Genomic DNA, 25,058 nt, shown 5'->3' on the forward strand with positions numbered 1-25,058 from the left:
GCAGGACGGAGTTCTTGAGAAGATCAGAGCAGAGGGATCCACAGCACAAGTGGAGGTGTTGTTCTTAAGGGAACAGAGATTCTCCATCATTGTACAGAAGTGTTATGGGCTGAATTATGTCCCCCTCAAATTCATATGTTGAAGTCTTAACTCCTAGTACCTCAGAATGTGACTGTGTTTGGAGAGAGGGCCTTTAAAGAGGTCATATGGGTGGACTCCATGAGGTCCTATGGGTGGACTCTAATCCAGTCTGACTGGTGTCTTTATGAGAAGAGGAGATTAAGACACAGACAGGTACAGCAGGAAGACCATGTGAGGACAAAGGGAGAGGATGGCCATCTACAAGCCAAGGAGAGAGACTTCAGGAGAAACCAACCTTCTGACACCTTGATCTCAAACTTCTATCCTCTAGAACTGTGAGAAAATAAATTTCTGCTGTTTAAGACCCGTAGTCTGTGGAACTTTGTTACAGCAGCCCTAGCAACCTAATGAAAGAAGGGAGAGCAGAGTGCGTGTAGAGCTGTGGGCAGCCCGCAGATTTGGCAGTGAGCCCTAGGCTCGCTTCCATCTTCTCAGTGAAGGCAGAGCCACGATTCCCGCTGAATCTGAAAAAAGGTGGAGGAAGTGAGGGAGAGAAGAGAAGATCAGAAAATATTCTGCATTTAAAAATCATTTTTATGTTTCAAATCTGCTTGATACACATTGTTTGGGTCTTATTTAACTTGTAGAGTATTAGCTTCTTACATATAAATACCTAGTTGCCATAAATGTGCTATAAACTACCTGAGTGTATAATAATTTTATCATTTTTAAATTGCCTTTATTAAATTTTGAATAGGGACAAAAGAATATTGGTAAAATATATATGACATAAAGAATCATGGCACAACAAATACCCAGTGACAACTGCTCTATGTAAGGAAAAGAACATTATCAGTGTCTTTGCAATCCCCGCTATACCTCTCCCAAATCCCAGCTCTGTTGCTCTCTGTGCCCAGAGGTAACCATGATCATGAATTGTGTGCTTAATAAATCCCCCGTTTTTTATTGTTTGCACTTAAATTTATATTCTCATATAACATATTATTAGGGTATACATTTTGAACTTTATATATATATATATGAGGTAATATGGTATGTTTGTGTTCTTCTTGTCTTTTGTTCTGAAATTATATTCTTGAGATTTATACTTATTGATATGTATACCTATCATTCATTCATTTTCACTGCTATATAATATTCCACTGCATAATTATTCCATGATAGTCTTATCTGTCATTGTAATACTTTTTTGCTGTTACAGTATTGTTCTGAACATTCTTATAGTGTCTCATGTGCACATGTGCAAGAATGCTTTTAAAGTATATTCCTAAGAGTGGAATTGTTAGGTAGGGGGTATGTGTATTTCCATATTTACTAGAAAATGCCAAGTAGCCTTCTAACTGATTGTAGTAAAAGACATTTCCTTCAGCCATATATAAAAACATGTTACTGTGCTTCTTCGCTGAGACTTGATATTGTCAGAAATTTTGATTTTTGTTGATCTTATGGACATGAAACTGTATTTCATTGTGTCTTTGACTTGTGTTCCCTTGATTATTAATAAGATTAACCACTTTTTCATACGTGTATTGGTCATTGAGTTTTCCTGTGAAGTGCCTGTTCAAATTCATTTTTTATTGTGTTATTTGTTTTCCTATTGATTAAAAGAAGTGTTCTTTTTTGTGTGTGTGTGTGAGAAAGATCAGCCCTGAGCTAACATCTATTGCCAATCCTCCTCCTTTTTTTCCCCCAAAGCCCCAGTAGATAGTTGTATATCATAGTTGCACATCCTTCTAGTTGCTGTATGTGGGAGGCGGCCTCAGCATGGCCGGACAAGTGGTGCATCGGTGCGCGCCCGGGATCCGAACCCAGGCTGCCAGTAGCAGAGTGCGCGCACTTCACCACTAAGCCATGGGCCGGCCCAAAAGGAGTGTTCTTAAAAACCTATGTCAATGCAAAATAACCAATAACCATTCTATAGATAAGAGAGATAAGGTGAGTTTACTTGAGCCAATCTGAGGATTATAACCCGGGAAGGCAGTCTACACAAAGGAAGAAAGCGTTCCAGAGAAGTATGGTTTTCAGTACAATCTTTTACATTTTTAGAACAAAGAACATACAACACTGCCAGGATACATGTTCATCAAAGTTTCAAAGAGGTATTCAGTTGCAAATTAGTGGCTTGACATGACCCTGATGTTGGGAAAGGGGCTAATGCGGGCATTACCAATAGGGCATTAACAACTGGATATTGCCAATAGACTGTAGGAGGGGAAGTATGCATTGTTATCCTAAGAGAGTCCATTCTCTAATGGTTAAAGCAGATGTACAATGTATGTTTGGTAGGCCATAAGTCAGGCTGCTTTAGTTCAAGCCGAATCAGTTTTGAACCAGAAGTCACCCCGTATGCCTCAATATATGGAAATCTCTTGTCACATGTTATGGATACTCATCTTTTATTTGTTGTACGTGTTGCATATGTCTCCTCTCAAGATGGACATATTCTTTGCATTTTTTTTTACAGTGTTTTTTGATGAACCAAAGTGTTTTTTGATGTTAATGTAGTCAAACTTCAGTCTTTTCCTCATGGTTTCCACAATCTGTGTTTTGTTTGAAAAATGCTGCTATTTCTTAAATTCTTCTAAAAATTTTATATTATTGTCTTTCACATTCAGGTCTTTAATCCACTGGAGTTGATTTTTAGTATTGTTGTGAAGTAGGGATTCATTTTTTTCCCCATAAGGATACCCAAAGGTCACAAGATAATGTATTGAAAATAATCTGTCATATGTTAGGTTTCCATGTATGTGAGTAGGTCAGATTTAGAGTGTTTTGTTTTGTTCCATTAGTTAGATTATCTATCCTTGTGGATGTAGGGGAGCAGAATTTGCTACCCCAAAATGTGTCTCTTTGGCTTGATTAGTTTTAAGAACAAAAGAGTCAGGAAGAAACTTTGACCTTCCCCCTAACTGCCTAAAAAATTTTAAGATAGAAGGCCTGTTCTAGGAAGGAGCTATCACCGTAGATAACTTTGGTATTATATGTTAAGTATGGTATCATATTATAATATGAACTAGCTGTGGTAGACAGGGAGGAACCTAGCAAGGCCCTTTTGATCAAAGTCTTCTCCATGTCCCATGGTCTCTACAAGGCATGGCAAACATTTGTTTACCAAACATTGGCTTTTCCACCTCTCTGTGAATTGCCTTCCTCTCCTTTGAAGTCCCAAACCACTACCCCCAACATCCTCTTTTGTCTTTGGCTGAAGATGATATTTAAGGTGGTGGCTTCAGCCATTGTGGCAAGTTAATCAATTTTCCTGGGTTTCTCCCATGTTTACATGGATTAAACTTCTTTGATTTTCAAACAAGAAAATTAAACTTGTTTGATTTTCTCCTGTTATTCTGTCTCATGTCAATTTATTTATTTATTTATTTTATAATTTTATTTATTTATTTTTCCCCGAAAGCCCCAGTAGATAGTTGTATGTCATAGCTGCACATCCTTCTAGTTGCTGTACGTGGGACGCGGCCTCAGCATGGCTGGAGAAGCAGTGCATCGGTGCACGCCCGGGATCCGAACCCGGGCCGCCAGCAGCGGAGCGCACGCACTTAACTGCTAAGCCACAGGGCCGGCCCTCTCATGTCAATTTAATTCTTAGGCCAGCCAGAAGAACCTAGAAGGGTAGAGGAAAATTTCTTCCTCCCCTACACCACCACCTTAAATACTATCTCCAGCTAAAGACACAAGAAGGTGTTGGTCATGGGAGCCAGTTATGGAAGATTATCAGGCAAAGCCAGTAAACAAAGGTATGGTTGTTATGCAGATTTAAGTTTTTGCCTTCTCCATTGATAAGAGTTTATAGAGAGTTAGTCATCCATTTCTTCCTGGTACAGAGGATGAGACACCCTTACAAATGAAGATTTTCCTTATAAATGTAAATGTCTCTGACAAAAGGGTAAGTTTAGATTTTCAGAGCTGCTTCTGTGTCTGCTCTCTTTTTAAAAAATAATGAGCCTGTGGGGGCCCGCCCAGTGGCGTAGGGGTTAAGTTTGCACACTTTGCTTTGGCGGCCCGGGGTTCCCAGTTTTGGATCCTGGACATGGACATACGTGCTGCTTATCAAGCCATGCTGTGGCAGGCATCCCACATGTAAAATAGAGGAAGATGGGGGATGGCCCAGTGGTGCAAGCAGTTAAGTACGCGCACTCCGCTGCTGCGGCCAGCGGTTCGACGGTTCGGATCCCGGGCGCACACTGAGGCACTGCTTGGCAAGCCATGCTGTGGCAGCGTCCCACGTAAAGTGGAGGAAGATGGGCGCGGATGTTAGCCCAGGGCCAGTCTTCCTCAGCAAAAAAAGAGGAAGATTGGCGGATGTTAGCACAGGGCTGATCTCCTCACAGAAAAAAAAAAAAAAATAGAGGAAGATGGTCACAGATATTAGCTCAGAGCCAGTCTTTCTCAGCAAAAAGAGGAGGATTGGCAACAGATATTAGCTCGGGTGAATCTTCCTCACCAAAAAAATGATAATAATAATAATTAGCCTAAAATAATCCTTATGCCAAAGAGGGATATTTTGAGGTAGCAAATTCTGCTCCCCTTCAGATGCATAGGGCATGGTATCGGGAAGGGGCACGGAGCTTCCAAGCTCTCTGGGCACATCACCCTCCCAGCATCTAGATGTTTCACCAGCCCACAGCTCTGTGAAGGCAGTCATTTAGGGGTTTTTAGGGAGGTTTCATCACCCAGGCATGATTGAGTAAATCATTAGCCGTTAACTCAATCTCCAGCCCCTTTCCCCTGCCAGAAGTGTGAAGATGGAGCCGAAAGTTCTAAACTTCTAATCAAGGCTTGGTCTTTCTGGTGACCAGCTCCCATCCTGAAACTCACCACCCCCCCAACCCTCCCCACCCCCACCCCCGCCAAGAGTTGCCTTCTTGGAGCAAAAGATGCTCCTATCACCTTTATCACTCAGGAAATTGTAAGGGTTTTAGGTGCTCTGTGCCAGGAACCAGGAACAAGGACCAAATATCTTCCTATGATACTGCATCTATATTGAGTCTAACCATACTATACATAATATAGTTCTCCATTTACTGAGGGTTTTTTTTTATGTTTTTAAATAAAATTTTACAGTTATATCCATAAAGACCTTTCATAGTTTTATTACATTTATTCCTAGATATCTTTCTTGATGATACGGTAAATTATGCCTTTTTAAAATTGTATTTTCTTACTGTTTATTACTGGGGCATAGAAATGCAGTTGATTAGTATCTATTGATTCTGTAACCAACAATCTTATTAAGTTCTTGTATTTATTTTAATAATTTATGTACAGACTCTTTGTGACTTTCTACGTAAACAGTTATATTAATTGAGAATAATTACATTTTTGTTACTTCATTTTTCATCCTTACACCATTTATTCATTCATTCATTCATTTTTTTTTAAATTTTTTTCTTTATTGTGAAATTTCTGTTGTATATTATTGTTTGTTAGTCACCATATAAATGCATCCCTTCACCCCTTGTGCCCACCCCTCACCCCCTTTGCCCCTTCATTCATTTATTTTTGCTTGCTACACTGGTGGTGTATCCAGTAGAATGTTAAATAAAAGTGATGATGGCAAGCATCCTGATTTTATATCTAATCTTACAGGGAATGAATACAATGTTTCAACAGCACATATGATACTTGCTGTAGATACTATCAGGGTATTTCTTTTGCTAAGAGACTTTTTAAAAAAACCGTGAACACATTTCAAGTTTATAAAATGGGATTTTTATGCATCTACTGAAAGGCCATATGATTTTTCCTTTAATCTATTAATGTGGTGAAATTAGTTAATTTGTTTTGTGTGCACGTGTGTGTGTGTGTGTGTGAGGAAGATTGGCCCTGAGCTAAAATCTGTTGCCAATCTTCCTCTTTTTTGCTTGAGGAAGATTGTCCCTGAGCTAACATCTGTGCCCATCTTCCTCTATTTGTTGTATGTAGGACGCCACCACAGCGTGGCTTGATAAGTAGTGCATAGGTCCACGCCCAGGATCCAAACCCGTGAACCCTGGGCCCCTGAAGTGGAGCTCGCAAACTTAACCACTACACCACTGGGCCAGCCCCTTAATTGATTGTTTTTATGGTAAATAAACCTTACTTTCTTTGTATAAGCCCTATTTGGTTATGATATCTCTTTTTTTAATTTAATTTGTTGTTGAATTTACTGTATTATTATTTTGCTTATGGTATTTTAAATCTACAGTTATCAGTGAGGTGACCTGTACTTTGCTTTTTTTAATACTGTCCTTGTTGGGTTTTGGTACCAGGGTTATGCTAGCTTCACAAAGTGAGTTGGGAATGTTGTCCCCATTTTGTTTTCTGGGAGCATTTTTGTAAGATTGGAAATATTTCTTCCTTAAATATTTAGAACCACCAGAGAAGGCAGCTGGGCCTGGAGGGATTGATTGATTGATTGACATCTTTTGGACTTCTCATTCAATTTCCTTAATGGTTATAACACTATTTGGGTTTTCTATTCCTTTTGAGTCAGATATGAGATATTTGTCTAGGGCCTTGTCTATTTGATTTAAACTAAAAAATTTGTTGGAGTAAAGGCTTAACAGTATACACCTATTGTTCTCATGTAAAAATTTTAATCCTATATTTTTAACCTCATTACATGGTTTTATTACTATTTAATCTATTTGCATTGAGTTTTTAAATATTGCTTATAATGTTTTTATGACCAGGAGTTCCATTTGACTCTCTATGCTTGGTTATTTTTTTATGGCTCTTGCTCTTTGCTGATAATGTAAGTCTTGTTATTGCTATAAACATTTTTAAATATACTTGATTTATATTCTGTGTTTCACAATTTCCATATCTTCCATCTTTGAGGGTCTGATAAGTGTTGGCTGTCATTCATACGTCATTTACTTTTGGGTTTCGTGATTTTTGACTGTGAACTCATATTTCTGTGGGAATTCTTTGAGGCCTGGAAGAGAAGTGACTTTCTGTACAGAAAATTTCTGTTTGATTCTGTGGGACTCCTGGGTCTGTGACCACTTTAACCTAATTCTCAGCTTGAGGTATTTTAGACCACCCAGATGTATGAATTTGGGCCACAAAACTGTGTGGGCCATCTTGTGCTTGTAAAACTCAGAAAAGATTTTTTTCCCTTCTCTGTCCTTAGAGCTAAGTTTCCAGACAGGAGGCAATTTCACTTCCAGTGGGGTGGGAGGGCTGCAGGGATCAAGGTGGTTACTTCCAGTTTGTTCTTACACTGAAGAGGTGGCCCTTGGGTGTCTCAACCTTAATGGAGTGGCCCCCTATTATTTAGAATCACCTCTTTGAGGAGGACCTAGGTGGTGTCTCCTCCGCGCCCTGTAAAGAGGTGTAAACCAGGGTTCAGACTCACCTGGTGCAGCAACAGCGTGGAGTGGAGGCCACTTCATTGTTCTGCACACTTCTCTGGATGTCTGCATTCACTTAATATTAGCCTAAATATTCCTTCCTTTGTCAGCTTATGGATGCATTTCACCTATTTTATCCAGAAGTTTTGTTGTTTACAGTGGGAGAGTAAGTCAGAATTCCATGATTTTTTCGAACATGCTTTCATAATTTTTTGTGTTTTCAACAATTTCTGGGACACTGATATATTTCTTGTGTGTATCATATGCTCAAAAAATATGGCAGAGGGCTGGCCCCGTGGCTTAGCAGTCAAGTGCGCGTGCTCCGCTACTGGCAGCCCCGGGTTCGGATCCCAGGTGTGCACTGATGCACTGCTTCTCCGGCCATGCTGAGGCCATGTCCCACATGCAGCAACTAGAATGTGCAACTATGACATACAACTACCTACTGGGGTTCTGGAGGGAAAAAAAAGGAGGAGGATTGGTAATAGATGTTAGCTCAGAGCCGGTCTTCCTCAGCAAAAAGAGGAAGATTAGCATGGATGTTAGCTCAGGGCTGATCTTCCTCACACACACACACAAAAATATGGTAGAATAAGTGACTATCACCCTTTATATGTACTTTTTGTGCTTCTAGAAGTAGAAAGTCCAGAAACGATTAAACGCTTTATATTCATCAGTTTTTCATAAATGTGCTGGTTAAATATGCTTAGCCAACAGTGTATTAACTGCAGTTAGTTGGTTTATCTAATTGAATAATTGTTTTAATGATACAATAGCAGTTATTTGAATCTTTGCTTTGGCTCGTTGGCATCGCTTTGATCCATGACCTCAGACAGCCTTCCTAATTCTGGCCACCCAGTTTGTTAAGGCTTAGTCATGAGAAAGAACAGAAGACTGTTGAAAAACCAACCCAAGTATACACTTTTGGGTAAGAGGTAACTTTTGCTTAAGTGTAAATGACTCTCTGCTGCCCCCTGGAGACCAGTTAAGGATACAGGTGCAAGTACTTTTTCAGCTATCGAGCGAGTTTTTATATCTATTTAACATTTAAAACAATTTCCTGTGTGATATTATACTACTTCGTTAGCAGAGAAAAGAAAATATTTTTCTAAAACTTATACTTTATTTAGCTATTTTTGGTTTTGCAAATGTATCAGCTCAGATTCAGATAAGAAAACAGAAACTACTCTAGATATTTCAAACACTTAGGGATTTAATAAAGGGATTTGGCAGATATAAAACCCTTGGAAAAGTCAGGGAGACTGTCACTAGTGGGAGAAATTAATAAGCAATTTTTCCAACATCAGTCATTGAGTATCTTTTCCTTTTCCTTTGATTTGTGATGTTTCTCTCATGTAAAAAGATAAATTGAGATGTGCAGCTATGACATACAACTATCTACTGGGGCTTGGGGGGGAAATAAATAAATAAATAAAATTTTAAAAAAAAGATAAATTGAGGCATATTAAAAATTTTAAGAGTTTATTTGCAAAAACACTGATTTTAACCAGGCAGTGTCAAGCCGGAAGTTGTTAGGAGCGCTCCACCAACAAGGGCTAGGGAAGAGACTATTATGGAGAAAAGGCAGAATCAAAGCAAAGCAAATATTTGGCTATAGCTTAAGCATTTGCCTTATTTGGAAAAGCCTCATTGACTTTTGCGTCCTTCGGTTTTGATTTCCTAACCTCGAGGCATTTATAGGTTTTGGTTTGCTAATGCAGGCTGCTAAGGTATTAGAGACACCTCAGTCTAATCGCCTCCTTTTTAATTAGCTTAACACTCATCATTTCAAGGCTATCTATGCTATTTTGTGGCTCTGTATCAGTGCAGTGTCGTGGCTCTCCATTGCTTTCCTGTGTTTATATTTTTACCATTATAATATGTTTTAATATCTGGTAAGTTTAGGTCTCTTTCGATTAGTTCTCTTTCTCAAAAATGTCTTTGCTTTTTTATTCTTCCAGATAAACTTTAAAATAAGCTTGTTTACTTCCACTCCAAAAAGGCCTCCCTTGACATTTTTATTAAAACAAAACTGGTTGGAAATTTATTCATGAATTTTGAAAGAAATTTGTATCATTTATAATATTTAGTCTTCCTAGCCAAGAATATTTCTTGATTCACTTGTGTCTTATTTTATGTATCTCAATAAATTTTTATAATTTTATTTATGTAAGTTCTATATCTTTTTCATACAACGAAGTTATTCCTAAATATTATATTTTATGTCTTTAGAAAATGAAATCTTTTTTTTTTTTTTTTTTTTTTTTTTTTTTTTTTCCCCCCCAAAGCCCCAGTAGATAGTTGTATGTCATAGGTTCACATCCTTCTAGTTGCTGTACGTGGGACTCGGCCTCACGTTGGACGGAGAAGTGGTGCCCCGGGGCGCTCCCGGGATCCGAACCCGGGCCGCCAGCATCAGAGCGCGCGCACTTAACCGCCAAGCCACGGAGCCGGCCCAAGAAAATGAAATCTTTTTTGTCATATTTTGAGAGTCTATTTTGGTATACATGGAAACCAGTGATTTTTTTAGCAGTTTTATTGAGATATAATTTACATAACGTAAAATTCACCCACTTAAAGTGTACCATTCAATGGTTTATAGTATATTTACAGAGTTGTGCAACCGTCACCATAATCTAATTTTAAAACATTTTCATCACCCCAAAAAGAAAGCTTGTACCCATCAGCAGTCACTCCCTATTTCTCTCTTCTCGCCCCCTCCCCACTCCAAACCCCTGGCAACTGCTAATCTTCTTTCTGTCTCTGTAGATTTACCTGTTCTGAATATTTCATACAAATGGGGTCGTACAATATGTGCTCTTTTGTGACTGGCTTCTTTCTCTTCAGTTTTTGGTGTGAAACCATTGATTTTTATAAATGCTGTATCCACCCACTTTATTGATAGATTTCCAAATGTGGAATTACCAGATCTCATTTTAACAGTTCTTAGTTGATTAATTTGTATTTTCTGAGTATACATATACGACCTGAAAATGATAATATTCATGTCTTAGTTTCTCAAATGTATATCTCTTTTTCACACTAGACAGAAGTTGCAGAATAATATTAAACAGTAACCAAGATAGTAATTTTTCTTTTATTACTACTGAATTTGATGGGAATCTTACCAGTAATTCATCATTAAGTATAATAATAGTTTTTTGTTTGGAATAGTTTATTGAATCCATCTCTTGATGGAGCAGTTGGATGGAAGGAAAGTCAGACTAGTTAGTCCTTTAAGATGGGCTGTTAGTAGAAAGGTAATTAACCTACAGTCTTGGTGCATAGGGCAAGAAAGTATAGAATATATGTCTGTGAGGGAAGGCCATAATTGCACCAGAAAAGTAGATCAAAAAAGGATTAAAAAAGCCAGAGGGGGGCCGGCGCCGTGGCTTGGTGGTTAAGTGTGTGCGCTCTGCTGCTGGCGGCCCGGGTTCGGATCCCGGGCGCGCACTGACACACCGCTTCTCCGGCCACGCTGAGGCCGCGTCCCACATGCAGCAACTAGAAGAATGTGCAGCTATGACATACAACTATCTACTGGGGATTTGGGGGGAAAAAATAAATAAATAAAATCTTTAAAAAAGCCAGAGGGACTTGAGTTGGATGTTAGGTGTATACGGCCAAATGGGGATCCAGGAACCAGGGAAGATGAATGTAAGAAAAAGCAGGCTAGAATGGATGAAACAGAAGTGACAGAACTCCTGAGGTTGGGTTCTTCTACTCTCACAACACAATATTTCTTAGATTAATCAGGTCCCTCTACAGAGGCCCAAGTGGAGTGGATCCTGCCCCTCATCCATGAGTGGGGAGGGTCTGGGGCTTTCCTCACCTTGTCAAGTGGAAGAATCGAATGCATGCCCTAAGGAGGGAGCAGAAATGGGGTGGGGACACAGTCCTTCGGCACTAATGCGTCAGGAAAGCCAATAACCAGCCTCACGCTCCATGTGATGAGAGTAGCTCCTGGCAGACAGGACGGTCCTCTGACTTTTGTAAAACCAAAGAGTCTGAATCAGCCTAAGACATGCTCCTTTGCAGGGGAGCATCGAGGTGAAGTTCAGAGGAAGGCTGACAGCCTGGTGGAGGTGATTCTCAGTCCAGACTCTTTGGCATGGTAGAGCATTTCATTCTGCTGTAGAGTCTGGAACACGCTCACTTCCTGTGCCGTACGGCATGTACTTGGATGCTTTTTTAGACGATGGTCTCCCAGGTCTTTTAGAGAGAATTTTAGAGTCTCGGCAGTTCTATTCTATTCTCCATCTTAACTGGATGTTGAAGATTTTCTTTACGGAGGGTCGTTTGTGACTGGCCCAGAATTGTGCATAATAGGTTCTATTATTTACAGAATGGATGCTGATGTGTCCCTGCAGCGCTCTTCACGTAGAAGACATCTCTTTGGGTGACACAGTAAGGGGAGAAGTATATTTCCCATTGTTCAAAAGTGTTAAGCACATCCACACCCTGAGAGTCTTTGAAATATAACCGTCAGAATTTCATTCCCTCAAACAAAGCACCACCCTCTCCTTTATCAACAGAATGATAATGAATGAAGTCACTACCTTCTTAGTGGGTGTTCTTTTTTCTGTGAGAAAAACCTGGGACAGACAAAGGACCCTTAGGGAACTGACTGTTGGGGGGAGTTTAGAGGAGAAGAGGGAGAGGGAGAGATGTTTAAATTGAGGAGAGGATGCAGAGGTGTAGAGAGAGCCCTGGACAAGCTTTGCCTCCACTGTTCTGCATAGACCTGATCTGCTTGGACCTAATGTAAGACTAGGTCTCCAGTTAGTTATTCTTTTGTCTTAGGTGGCATGGGGGACAAGGCATTAGTTATAGAAGCATGAGTGATAATGCTTGGGGAAACTTCCTCCTTTTCCCTGGGCAGATAATTAATGATAATGAGAGCAGTTATCACTCATGAAATTATTTACTATGGCCCAGGCACTGTGCAAAGAGCTTCATGTGCATCATCATATTTGTTGATATGTTGCCAATCCTCCTCTTTTTGCTGAGGAAGATTGGCCCTGGGCTAACATCCGTGCCCATCTTCCTCTACTTTATGTGGGACGCCGCCACAGCATGGCTTGATAAGCGGTGCGTAAGTCTGCACCCGGCATCCGAACCTGCGAACCCCAGGCTGCCGAAGCAGAGTGCATGGACTTAACCATTACGCCACCGGGCCAGCCCCAACGCTTTCCTTTTTGATGTGACTATAATCGGCATTCAGGAAGAAAGATGAATGGAATTAATCCCTCTTCCACGTGTTCTCGCTCAGATTTTTTAAGAAAATGCTGATATTCATATTTCTCCCCTCTGGCTAAGCCACCAGCCCCTTAACTGGTCCTCACATGGAGAGAATTCCAGACTCCTCAGTATCCTGCTCACCCTCTTAAAACATCCTCTGGTTTGTTAGTATCCTCATAACATGTGGGATAAATATGTAGCCAAAACCACGACAGTGTCTCCCTGGTGACTCTGAGGAAACTCAAAACCCTGGGCACAAAGAAAAGGGAGCACTCGTTCTAGTGGCAGGCATGGGGGTGGGGTGGGCAACCTGAAGCAGATTCTGGCTATGTATTTTTTAATATTTATTTTTCATAAAATAGAAATAATGCTATTAATAATAATATTTATTTTAAAATATTCAGGTCAGAGATGCTTTTAGAATAAAAAACTAAATATATGCTATATCTCAAATACAAATTTTATGAACATACTTAAAACAACAAATGCAATAAAAAATGCATACAAATGTAAACATCAAACTCACAGTTCTAAAATAAATTACCAGCAGATTAAATGTCACTCAAAAAGTAATAAACCAGGCTGGCCCCGTGGCCTACTGGTTAAGTTTGGCACGCTCCACTTTGGTGGCCTGGGTTTGGTTCCCGGGCACGGACCTACACCACTTGTGGGCAGCCACGCTGTGACAGTGACCCGCATACAAAATAGAGGAAGATTTGTGCAAATGTTAGCTCAGAGTGAATCTTCCTCAGCAGAAAAAGAAAAAAGTAATAAACCAAAATAATAATAATAATAAACTATACTACATAAGACAGAAGAAAACGTAATCATGAAAATGTGATCATTTTATCTGACCTTTTAAAAACATATGATCTTATGGGGGAGGTGGTGCATGTGTGGGGACAGGGGGTATGTGGGAAGTCTCTGTACCTTCTTCTCAGTTTTATTGTGAATCTAAAACTGCTCTAAAAAAACAAAGTCTTTAAAAAAAAAGTGTGATCTTAAGAAAAAAACAAATGTCAATTTATCATCGTTAAGCCACAGAAAATTATTGTACAAAGCTTTCTACCTTCCAAGAAATCTCTTTCTCACTGTCATTAATTGGGGGGATGGAACATTGTTATGAGTTAGTGTCAGATATTTTCCCATGATGTCTTTATCATCAGATAATCACGTCTCGTCTCTGACACCTTTGAAGAGATTGTTGCAAACAACTCTGTTCATTTTGCAGGAACCACAACCTTTTTATGGATAGCAAGTAGCAGTGTTTGTTTCAAGGAAAGCATTTCTGGTTTATCTTCTTTACTTTCTCAAATAGAGATGAAGATTTGATGCAGAATTATGTGAATCTCTTTCAAGGCTGTCATGTTAAAAATGCATTCATTAAAATGATAAAATGTTAAAATTGTTTTAGAGAGTCTTTGAACTGGCAAATATTTCTGTATTTCTTCTTACAAAGAAGCCCTGTTTTGTGGATTGTCGTTCTCTTCCACCTCTTGGGGACTGCAGGGGTATAGAAGAACGCTTTCTAATGAGAGCACTAACATTAGTGCAAATTTTAATGCAGCAAATACTATTTCAGTGTTAAATGATTTTTTTTCAGATTTTTTTAAGTCCTAATAACAGTATTATGCAATAAAATACCAACATTTTGGTATATGGAGGGGATTAAATTTTCTGGACTCTAACTTATGAAACCAAGATGGGCTTCTGCCAGGGGCAGTGTGTGTCTCCTTAGGTTGTGAGGAATTCCCTTCCCTGGAAGACTGTTAATGGCCTGAATGAGGCTTTATATTGAAAGGAGGGTGAGAAAGAAGACTAGCTAGATGAAATGGCAAATACCGAAAGTCTATGAAACAAAAGAGTTACAAAATAAATCACCCCAAACTCACCACGACCCAAACTGTACAAAGCATGTTCCTCCTTAACTCTGCCCTTTCTCCTGAGTCTCCTGGTCTCAGTTGGTGGCCCACAATCCAGCCGGTGTCCCAGCTGGGAAGCGAGGAGTCACTACTTGTGCTGGACGTGAGGATCCCCCCTCCAGGTGCTCACACCCTGGTGTGATCACCCCCCTCATCTCCTTCAGTGTGGACAGGACCTTGGACTTGCTTCTGCCCAATAGAATACAGCAAAGATGCCACTATGGTTATATCACATAACAGTGTAGCTCCCGCCTTGCCGAGTCTCTCTCTCCTTCACTGGCTTGGTGCATGCAAGAGGTCATGTTGGGGAGCCCCAACATCTGGGGGTGAAGAACTGCAGACAGCATCTTGAGGTGAGGGCAAGCCTTGGCTGAAAGTCAGCAAGAAACAGAAGCCCTGAGTCCTACAGCTGCACGAATGTGAATCCTTCTAACCACTTGAGTGAAAACTTGAAAGCAGATCCTTTCCCACTCGAGCCTCAGATGAGACCATAGCCCCAGACGACACTTTGCTTGCAGCCTTGTAGCCCCTAAGCAGAGGACCCACCTAGTTCATGCCTGAACTCCTGACCCCCAGAAACTGTGAGATAATACGTGTGTGTGTTGTAAGCCACTGGGTTTGTGGTAAAACTGTGACACAGCACAGATAACAAATACACCCTTATATTTGGTGAGCCATCAAATCCTGCCAGTTTTTACCTCCTAAATCCATCCTCATTGTCATGCCACTGAACTAGCTCAGGCAGTCAGCATGGCTTGCCTGGCCTGTGGCTGTTACCTCCTTATCCCATCTGGTCTCCTTAAGTCTGTTGTCTGCCCAGTCAAGTGAGAGGTCTTTCAAAACACAAATCCCATCACATCCTGCCCCTGTTTAAAACCCTTCAGCATCTCCTCCATACCTGTAAGATGATGTCAAGCCCTTAGCATGGCCCAGAAGGCCCTTACATCTCTCCACTCTTATCTCTTTCCACTTCTTGGCAAAAACTTCACCCTCCAGCAATACTGAGCTACTTGCAGTCACCTGCCTCCTTCTGCACACCTCAAGTTATTAGTCACCTCCCTGGTATTTTCACATAATGTCCCTTCTTGCTGGAATGCTCTTTCTTTCCTGGATAATTGACACACTGAATTGTATCACAATTACCCATTGATGGAATGGTCTCTACACTAGACTTTTTGTTCCCGTGGACCAGGGACTGAGTTCTATTCATCTTTGTACTCTGCTCCTCGCAGAGGGCCTGGCACATCATAGGTATTTGGCAAATGTTTATTGAATAGAGGGCTGAATATAACCAAGGAAGGTGCTGAGAGAACTTGACCTGCGCCATGGTACTGGAAATCGATCTTGAGTGCCCAGTAAAAACTTCTAGAACAAAGGCAATGCATGATGTTGAGGGTTTAACTGTTCTTTCGCCCCATTGTTTATTCATCCACCCATTGTCTGATTTTGTAGCAGAAACAAAAGCAGTCCTTGTTCTCAAGTTGTTCATAATCTAGTGGTCATGAGAGATAAGATACTCGGCAATTACAGTCCATAATAGAGGTTTGCACCTGGGTGCAAACTCTTGCTGGGGATTAGGGAGAATAGTTAAGGAAGACTTTCAAGAGGAGGTGATTCCTGAACTAAGCCTTGAAGGATGATGAATATTTGGCAAGCTGAGGGAAGATGGGAGGCAGACAGGGAAGTGGCCCATTTGACAGCTTAAAGGCATTAAGGTGCAAGGCACAGTGATGAAGCTGCAAGTCATTTGGTATGGCTGGAAGGCCAGAGGGCTGGAGAACGTGGTGAGAGGTGATACAGGCAAATGAAGTTAAGGAATTTGTATTTTATCTCAAAGACATCAAAGAATCATTGTAGAATTCTAAGTAGTTCTCATGATGTGCTTCGATTTGCAGCCATGAAAGACAAATATTATTGGAATGCTTATGAGACTCGATAAATAATACCTCTCTTCCCCACGCAGGTTCTGGACCAGCTGAAAAATAAAGTCAGGGAGCCAGCAGATGGAGATCTTTCACTGATAAAACAGGCTACCCAGTGCTAAACCCCAGAGTTTGGCAGACTTAACTCCCGTCACAGGCAGCCATGGGCTGGGCAGGTCTCTTCCTGCTGGGCCGAGCGTGTGCTTGCCGCAAAGAGAAAGGGAAAAGGAAGAGGATGGTTAAGATGTGGCCGAGTTTTTTCTTCAAGGTCATAGTCAGATAACCGAGTGGAGGACATCACTCCACATGGAAGGGAACAACATTCTGTGGATTTTTCTTCTTCTCTTAACACGTTGGACTTAACCATTTAGCCTATGATCAACTAGATGTGTGTCTGAGCCTTAGGGGAGAGGAAAACCCTGCTCCCACCTTCATGCTGCAGCCCCCCAACACCAACCACTGCTCCTCTGGGGATCCTGAGACCACTGGTGCCCCAGAAGACTCAGCATTAAGTTAGAAAAGTGCATTATTTACATTTAACTCCAAAGTCACTTTGTAATCCAATACTGAGAATTTACTTCCTAGTCTATTTCTCACCTCAGATTATGGCCACCTCTGTTGTCCAACATTGTCTATAAGGAGGTTTTCCCCGTGAGGTAAAATGACATCATAAAATTATTCTAATAATAAAAAGACAACAGTTATTCCCCAGATTTGAATGTTAACCTTTTCTTGCTTTCACATGCCAAAGGAAAAGTTAAAATACAAATATTAATTCTTCTTGCAAGACCAAAGGAATTAAAATCCAAAAGAAAATTTTTTTGCCATTGTGAATTAAAAGACTACAGACTTGCTCCTGCCTCCTTCCCCTCCTCATTCTCTGCATCAGAGCCGAGCTCTCAGCAGCACAGCGTGGTCAGGAGATGGGGTATATGAGGAGAGGATCGAGCAAATACATCAGTGCACTGAGCATCTCTGAGCCAGTTTTCTTACTGCCAGTGAGGGGGTTATATTATGGAAAGCGGATGGGCTGTAATGAACACTGTGGTATTGAGTTGGAATTGGAGGTGTTGGTGGGAACTTATGGTCTTTAGATGCAGATATTGTATTACTCAGGATTCTTTAGGGAAGTAGAACCAATAGGGTGTGTGCATACACAGAGAGAAGAAAAAGAGAGAGATTTATTTTAAGGAATTGGCTCATGCGATCATAGGGGCTGGCAAGTCTGAAATCTGCAAGGTGTGCCAGCAGGTGCAAGGTAGGTTGGCAGCCTGGAGACCCAGTGAAGAGTTGATGTTACAGCTCAAGTCCAGAAACAGTCTGCTAACAGAATTCCCTCTTCCTCTGGGGAACTCAATCTTTCTCTGAAAGCCTTCAACTGATTGGATGAGGCCCACCCACACTGCAGAGAATAATCTGCTTTACTCAAAGTCTACTGATTTAAATGTTAATCTCACATGAAAAATACCTTCACAGCAACTTCACTAGATACACTGGTGTTTCAACAAGTCTACAGATACTAGAAAAGGAAGCCAGGTTCAACCCTTCTCCTTTCCTGTAGGCTGCCATGTCTCAGGGAGGCCAGAGCTGGGGGAGGACAGGAGTTTTGATGGGTAAAAGTAGGCTGCACTGGGATTTGGAGGTTTTTGTTCTTGTTTTTGTGTTTGGCTTTTGCTTTCTTCCTATCTTTCTTTGCTTTATCTGATTTCGTTGTTATCTAAGAGTTAAAAAAGAAAAAGCCATGGCGCTTTCTTGAGAGTTCTTCTAGACGGCAAGAAATGTGAGCCAGGAAACCAGACTGCGAGGGGTGGTGGAGACAAAACTGCTCTCCGCTTATCTCCTCTGGAGTCCAGCTCATTCAATAAACATTAGGAACATTCCTGGAGATGAAGAGAGAGGAATCCAACGTGTTTGGGCCACACAATTATTTTTTGAAATGTCAAAAATGAAACTTCTTGTTCTTCCAAAGAACTGTGACCCTCCCTGCACTGAAGTCCAGAGAGGCTGAGCCCCTCCTCGAGGCTGGCTGGCTCGGGCCCCACCGAATGTGTGCAGAATCTCAGCACAGATGCTGGTGGGATTTTCAGTGAGCTCCTGGGGGTCATGTTGTCAAGGAGATGTCAGGTTATAAAGCAGATGACTTGGCCAACCTGTCAGAACCATCTTTGTTTTGCTGGGCTTTTTTTTCTTTTTTTGCTGGAGGAAGATTGCCCTGAGCTAACATCTGCGCCAGTCTCCCTCTATTTTGTCTGTGGGTCGCCACCACAGCATGGCTGCAGATGAGTGGTGTAGGTCCGTGCCCAGGAACCAAAGCTGGGCTGCTGCTGCGGAGCGTGCCGAACTTAACCACTAGGCCATGGGGCCAGCCCCCTGTTTTGCTGTTTTTTAAGAGTAAAATAAATCTATTGTATTCAGAACACAAAAATTTGTGAGCAAATAAACAAAAAATAAACAAAGTGACCCAAGAAGCGTGTTGAGAAGATATAGAAAGAACACAGCAGTGGAAGGCCAGTGGGCAGGAGAGGAGAAGAGAGAGGCTTCCCAGAGCAGCTGGCACCTGGGTGTGAATGACAAACAGTAACAATAATAATAAATATTTATTTTTGAGAGTTAAGATATAATACTTTTTGGGTTGATTGTGTTATAGACACTGTTCAAAATTGTTTACGTGCATTATCGTATTTAATTCTCATGACAATTCAGGTACTATCATTATTTTTCCCGTTTTACAGATAATAAAACGGAGGCACAGGGGGTTTAAGCAACTTGTTCAGGGTCACAAAGCTACTAAGTGACAGAGCTGATCTGCAGACGCAGGCTATCCAACTCTAATGCCATTCTGCTAGATTGACAAGTGGGAGCTCGTTAGGTGGGCTAGGAACTCCAAGTGCAAAGGCGTAGAGAGCTGGGGCAGCATGGTGCTTCTGAGAAATCACGTGCTGAGTGTCAGTACTGATCGGCCAGGTAAGCTGGCTGCAGCAGATCACGAAGGATGCTATTTTGTGCACCATGCTAAGGGAGTAGGAGATGGGGAGACTTGCATTTTAGAGACATCCTTTCGGTCACAGTGTGGAGATTAGTTGGAGAGGACAAAAGGAGGGCAGGGAGGCGAGTTAAGGGGCTGTTACAGTCGGGCAAGGGAACAAGGCAATGACAAAGACCGTGGAACAGTGAAGGAGGGGATGGGCTCGGGAGAGATTTGGGGGTAGATTGAACAGATTTGGTGAGTCAGTGAGGGAGAAGAAGGGGCTTGAAACGACAGAAAATGGGTTTCTGGCTTGTGCTGCTGTTAATGGGGGGAGGCAGAAAGGATGACAGCGAGATGGTGAACTCTGGACCTGGTGAAATTCAGATGCCCGGTGTTTTAACACCCAGGGCACTAGAGGGATAATGTGCTTTGGCCTCTACAGCGTTTGCGCTGTAGACATAGATAAGAATAGATGTAAAGAATAGATCTACATAATCAATATTCTTCTTTAGAAATCACCCAATTTAGTTGGGGGGTGGGCATAAGGGGTAAAGGGGCACATATATATGGTGACTGACAAATAGTAATGTACAACTGAAATTTCACAATGTTATAAACTGTTATGACCTCAATAAATTTTTTTAAAAAGTCACCCAATTTAAAAAGCTAATATTGTCATATAGATTTTTCTATTTTCACTTTTTAATTCTACTGGATATTCATATACTGATTTTTTCATTAGGGCTGTGTAGACTATATCAATGTTATGTTCCCAGCTTGACCCATAATTCTACCTCAATATAATATTATTCTTCTCAATCTACCGGTATTCATCATATGGTATTAGAATAATTTTAGTCTGCAAATCTAACTCTTTGAAATATGATATTAAGCATATTGGCAGATCTGATTAGGTTTTACTCTATTTCCTGTATGTACATGTGCCCAAATGTATTTGCAATGAACAAACAATAAAAATAAAATAATTCTTCCATAATTCCCAAACGAGTCCAAAATGGACAATATGCTTTTCTGTATCAGTGTTGAAAATGAGATTTTTTATATGCTGGAAGTTAAGAAACAGCATCCATTTTTTAAACATTTCTTACATGTTTTGGTTTTGTGATACAATTCTTCAGGGTAATGACTACGTATAGGGAAGCACCTGAATGCTTACAACAGGCTGTCAAGAAATGGTACTTGTTGGGGCCGGCCCAGTGGCTTAGTGGTTAAGTTCCGCACTCTCCACTTCGGCGGCCCAGGTTCATGAGTTCAGATCCCAGGCTCAGACCTACACCACTCCTCAGCCATGCTGAGCTGGCGACCCACATACAAAATAGAGGAAGACTGGCACAGATGTTAGCTCAGGGCTAATCTTACTCAAGCAAAAATAAATAAATAAATAAGAGGAAGATTGGCAATGGTTGTTAGCTCAGGGCGAGTCTTCTACACCAAAAAAAAAAATAAATAAAAGAAATGGTATTTGTTTCTTTCCACATCTCCATTCCAAGCCATTGAGGGAATTCGTTGCATCACTGAAGTTTACTTCCCTTTTTTTGCATATTCAAATTTTTGCTCTCTTCTTTTCTAGAGGAAGATTGAAGAAATTCACAATCATGATGTGAATTTACTATTAAGGTTTACCATTATTATTATTTGCATGGCTGATGCAGTTCGAGTAATACAATATGCTTTGTGTTATAGGATGATACTGTGCTATATTCCAGGAGACTTGAGCATATGGTTCAATATAAATATGGTTATTTGCTAAAAATTGTGTGCAAGTTACAAAAATAAAATAACTTGCAAGACAGTAGTTTAAATAAAACATGGAATGGTTTTTGGTGGTACCAGCTTAGTGTCTGATTTTTCATGCTGCTTTCTCTCCCCAGCAATTTTTTGAGGTGGAAGAAGAGAAGACTTCTGTGCAAGACTCAACGACTGTCAAAATGAATATTTTGTTAAGAAAACTGAAGGAGAAAGAAGAAATTATTAAGGAATTAAAAGAAGAACTAGAACAATACGAAGAATTTAGATTTCAAAAATTTGTAAGTGTCAAAGCAAAGAATAATTCATTTTAATATATTTAAATAAACATATAACTGTCTAAAAGCTTAGATTAGGAATAAAGGAAATATAGTTGATATATCTTGGGCATCTCTCCACAACATAAACCAGTCCCACCTTTTTTTGCTCAATAGCATATTCTAGAAAACCCATTAATAAGTTATAAATAGGAGCAATATAATTGTTCTCAATTTTTCTTTGTAACAGCAAGAAAATAACCTATCTCCCACTGAAAAAATTTCCCACTCTAGAGGAACACGCAAATAGATTTTTGTTTTAATTCAAAGACTACCATCCTTTTTTGCAGTCTCAATAGTTTGAAAGACACTAAGCAATCTCCCCAAGTCACAGGCTTCCAAGAAGCCAACTGGCAAGAGGATGATCTCAGTAGAAATGTCAAGAAGGAAAATTCTCCAAGGGTTTTCCCCCAGTTTTCCTTGGTGCAATGGGGGCCAGGAGCTGCCTTAATGCTCAAAGGACTGATGGGAACAAAAATGGAAAGAGAGAAAGCAGAAAGCCGACCCTCCTGTCCAGGAGGAGAATTTTAAGGATTCTGGAAAATGTGGACCCTGAGAACCAGTTCATTTTCATCTCAAGTCAGCTCTGAGCCACCATCCCGACCCAACCACAGTTCTAGAGCCATAGAGGGGTTTTTATTATTAGGTTCTAGGAGCAAGAAGCTGATGGTTTGAGTAGGAGAGGCTAGCAGAGGGGCTGGAGAATAACAATCTATTGGATATCAACCAGCAGGCAGCAAGTGCCTCATCAATGGTGCCTCTTCTCATCTCAGCTCAGTTTACAGATGAGGAAGGAGAGACAGAGTGGTTAAGGAACTTCCCCCAGGCACACAGCTCGTAAATGGTGAAGACAGCATGAGAACAACAGTGGTCAGCTGAATCCAAAGCCCACATAAGGTGGTGGAGCTTAATGCTCTGGAGTAGAATTAAAGGTTGTAATTTATGTATATAGATTATATTATTCCAATAGATTATATTATTATAATGTATATTTATATAATTATAATGTATATTATTATAATGTATAATGTACATTAATACATGTATATATACACACAAATATTGACACGCATATATAGAAAAAGTCTGAGAAGTTATACATCAAATTCTTAACACTTGGAAGAAGCACTGGGGGTTGCTGGTCCCTTTAAGTGCCATCTATGGTGTGTCTAAATCCCACACTCCTATTCTTATTTAAAACTCCAAAGTTAGAACAGACAAGAAATTGAATGTGCCGCATTCTAAAGGACTTTGTTTAAAACTGGGGAAGGAATGTTTGCTTTTTTCTAAAAAAAAGCTTTGTTCTTTATGTTCTTTATGTTCTAAAAAAAAATCTGAGCATCTTCTGAGTAATATAGTATTAAGTGTTATTAGCATAGATCTAATAACTTTGAATATTAATTCTTTTTACATGTCTGATTGTCTTGGAAGAGGAAGTACATCCAGTATTTGCACTTTTCTTTTTTTCTTTTGTGAGGAAGATCAGCCCTGAGCTAACATCCATGCCAATCCTCCTCTTTTTGCTGAGGAATATTGGCCCTGAGCTAACATCCGTGCCCATCTTCCTCCACTTTATGCGCGACGCCGCCACAGCATGGCTTGACAAGCGGTGCATAGGTACGCACCTGGGAACCGAACGCAGTCGCCAGCAGCAGAGCGCACGCACTTAACCGCTGCGCCACCTGGCGGCCCCAGCACTTACTTTTCTTTAACCTTTTCCTGGGTCTACATCTACGCTTATTTTTTGGAGAAAATAATTTAATAGAAAAGGCTGAAAAACTGTCATAGTTTTGGCTTTTAATTCCGCCTTGGCCAAAGGTACCCAGCATAGATGGGCAAGGCAGTTTTGACCCATTTATTTCCCATTTGTGAAATGGAGAGTGATACCTGCCTAGCTAAGGAAGAGAGTGATGAGGAGGATACCTGTTGTGTTGAATGTGAATTGCTTTGAGTTCTTTGAAGAAAGATAAGTATATAAATTCTAGTTATCATTATGAGGACATACACAAGTCTTTATCACTGTCTGGTGTACATTCCATGAAATGCACTGAACAGACTTCGGGACTGTTGAGAACATCCCAGTTCGGTAATTGAGTTCCTTACACGTAAAACATGAAGTCTTTCTTGTAATGTTGACACCGCTAAGTGTTCTCAGCCCGTTAACTGGTCCCAGTGGACGTCCTGGGGAAAGAACCAGGATGGCAGTGGCTTTGAGAAGACGAGGGACAGTGAGAGGCTCCACCCTGCTCTTGTATAAGCAGGGTGGTTTCTGCTTCAGGATGGCATTCTGAATACCCTGGTTACCCCACTATAATTTGTCCCCAGAAGACCACATCAAAATTTCTGTAAAGACCCTAAGATTTGAGGAAGGTGGAATACTCCTGATGAACCGGCTGTATAACGTTTCTCCCGGCTCCTTAGGACCCCAGCAAAACATACGGCCCTGGTCTCCTGCCTTAATGCAGAGCGGTACCGGTGTACGTTTCAGGGACAGGGACGTGAATGTCGCAAAAGCAGATCATGGGTTACATAAAATAAACCTGTAACAAAATACTTTTTTTAATCTTGTCAGAAGAAGCTTTTGTAAAACTCCATGCCACTTGGGTTCTAGAAGATGTACTTTCTTTTTTTATTTGCAATTTCATCTTATACAACTGCTCCCTCTAGTGGTATAAAAAAACTTGAGACCAAGTATCTGAAATTAGATTTGGAAAACAGTTTGGAGAAACTTTCAAAGTAGTAATGGAAATAACTTGAGAAAACTTGAAATAAACAATAGGGAAACACCCTAGTTTATTCTTACTGATAGTTAAATTATGCAAATAGCTTTAGAGTTAATAAGTAGTCAAAATGTCTCTCCTGGGCTGTTTTAAGAGAAATCTGACAAGAGGATAGGAAAGGGAAAGTTTAATAAAGAGCTAGTTTAAATTATGTTTATAACAAAACGGAAGTTAGAAAAGGAAGCTTTTCAAGTTACAGTAGCCTGGTCTCTCCAGGTGAGAGCATCCTTGATGTTGAATTTTCTAGAAAGCAATTTTATTCAAAGGCTGAACTTCTTTTTAGGTTTAGTTCTGTAGGAAGCCATTGTGACTTTACTGCATATCACTGTAGTTTTCAGAGTGTCGTGCTGTACGTGGATAAACCCCCTTGAGAATTGCCAAAGGAGGTCGCTAGCCCATTAGAGTATGTGCGCGCACATGCACATATATGTTTTAATTGCAATTGAAGTTGTCACTTTGAGAGATTTTTCACTATTCTTTCTTACCCCAAAATGAACAAGCTGTGCAACCATCCCCCACGCACCCCCTATAGGTGAACATAACTGCTTGTTGCTGACAGCTCTGAAACAGAGCTGTCATTCAAGAGTGGCAGCTCTGCAGGGCTGCATGGCCCCAGTGTGCCACTTTCCTGGTTGTCACTCACTGGGAAGCACCTGCTCTTCTCCGTGACTGTCACGCGGCATGGGCATG

General features: G+C 40.6%; 1 protein-coding gene across 1 annotated transcript in view; it reads left to right on the forward strand.

The window, feature by feature from the left end:
- C32H10orf67 (chromosome 32 C10orf67 homolog) overlaps positions 1–25,058 on the forward strand; it is a 157,804-nt gene that overhangs the window by 43,723 nt on the left and 89,023 nt on the right. Inside the window, exon 5 of the mRNA XM_087420748.1 lies at positions 21,397–21,552. Coding sequence (XP_087276874.1) covers positions 21,397–21,552 — 156 coding nt within the window. The remainder of the gene's footprint in view (positions 1–21,396; positions 21,553–25,058) is intronic.

Source organism: Ceratotherium simum, chromosome 32 (assembly GCF_057802395.1).
Source record: "Ceratotherium simum simum isolate JZ-2026a chromosome 32, ASM5780239v1, whole genome shotgun sequence".
Classification (NCBI taxonomy): Eukaryota; Metazoa; Chordata; class Mammalia; order Perissodactyla; family Rhinocerotidae; genus Ceratotherium; species Ceratotherium simum.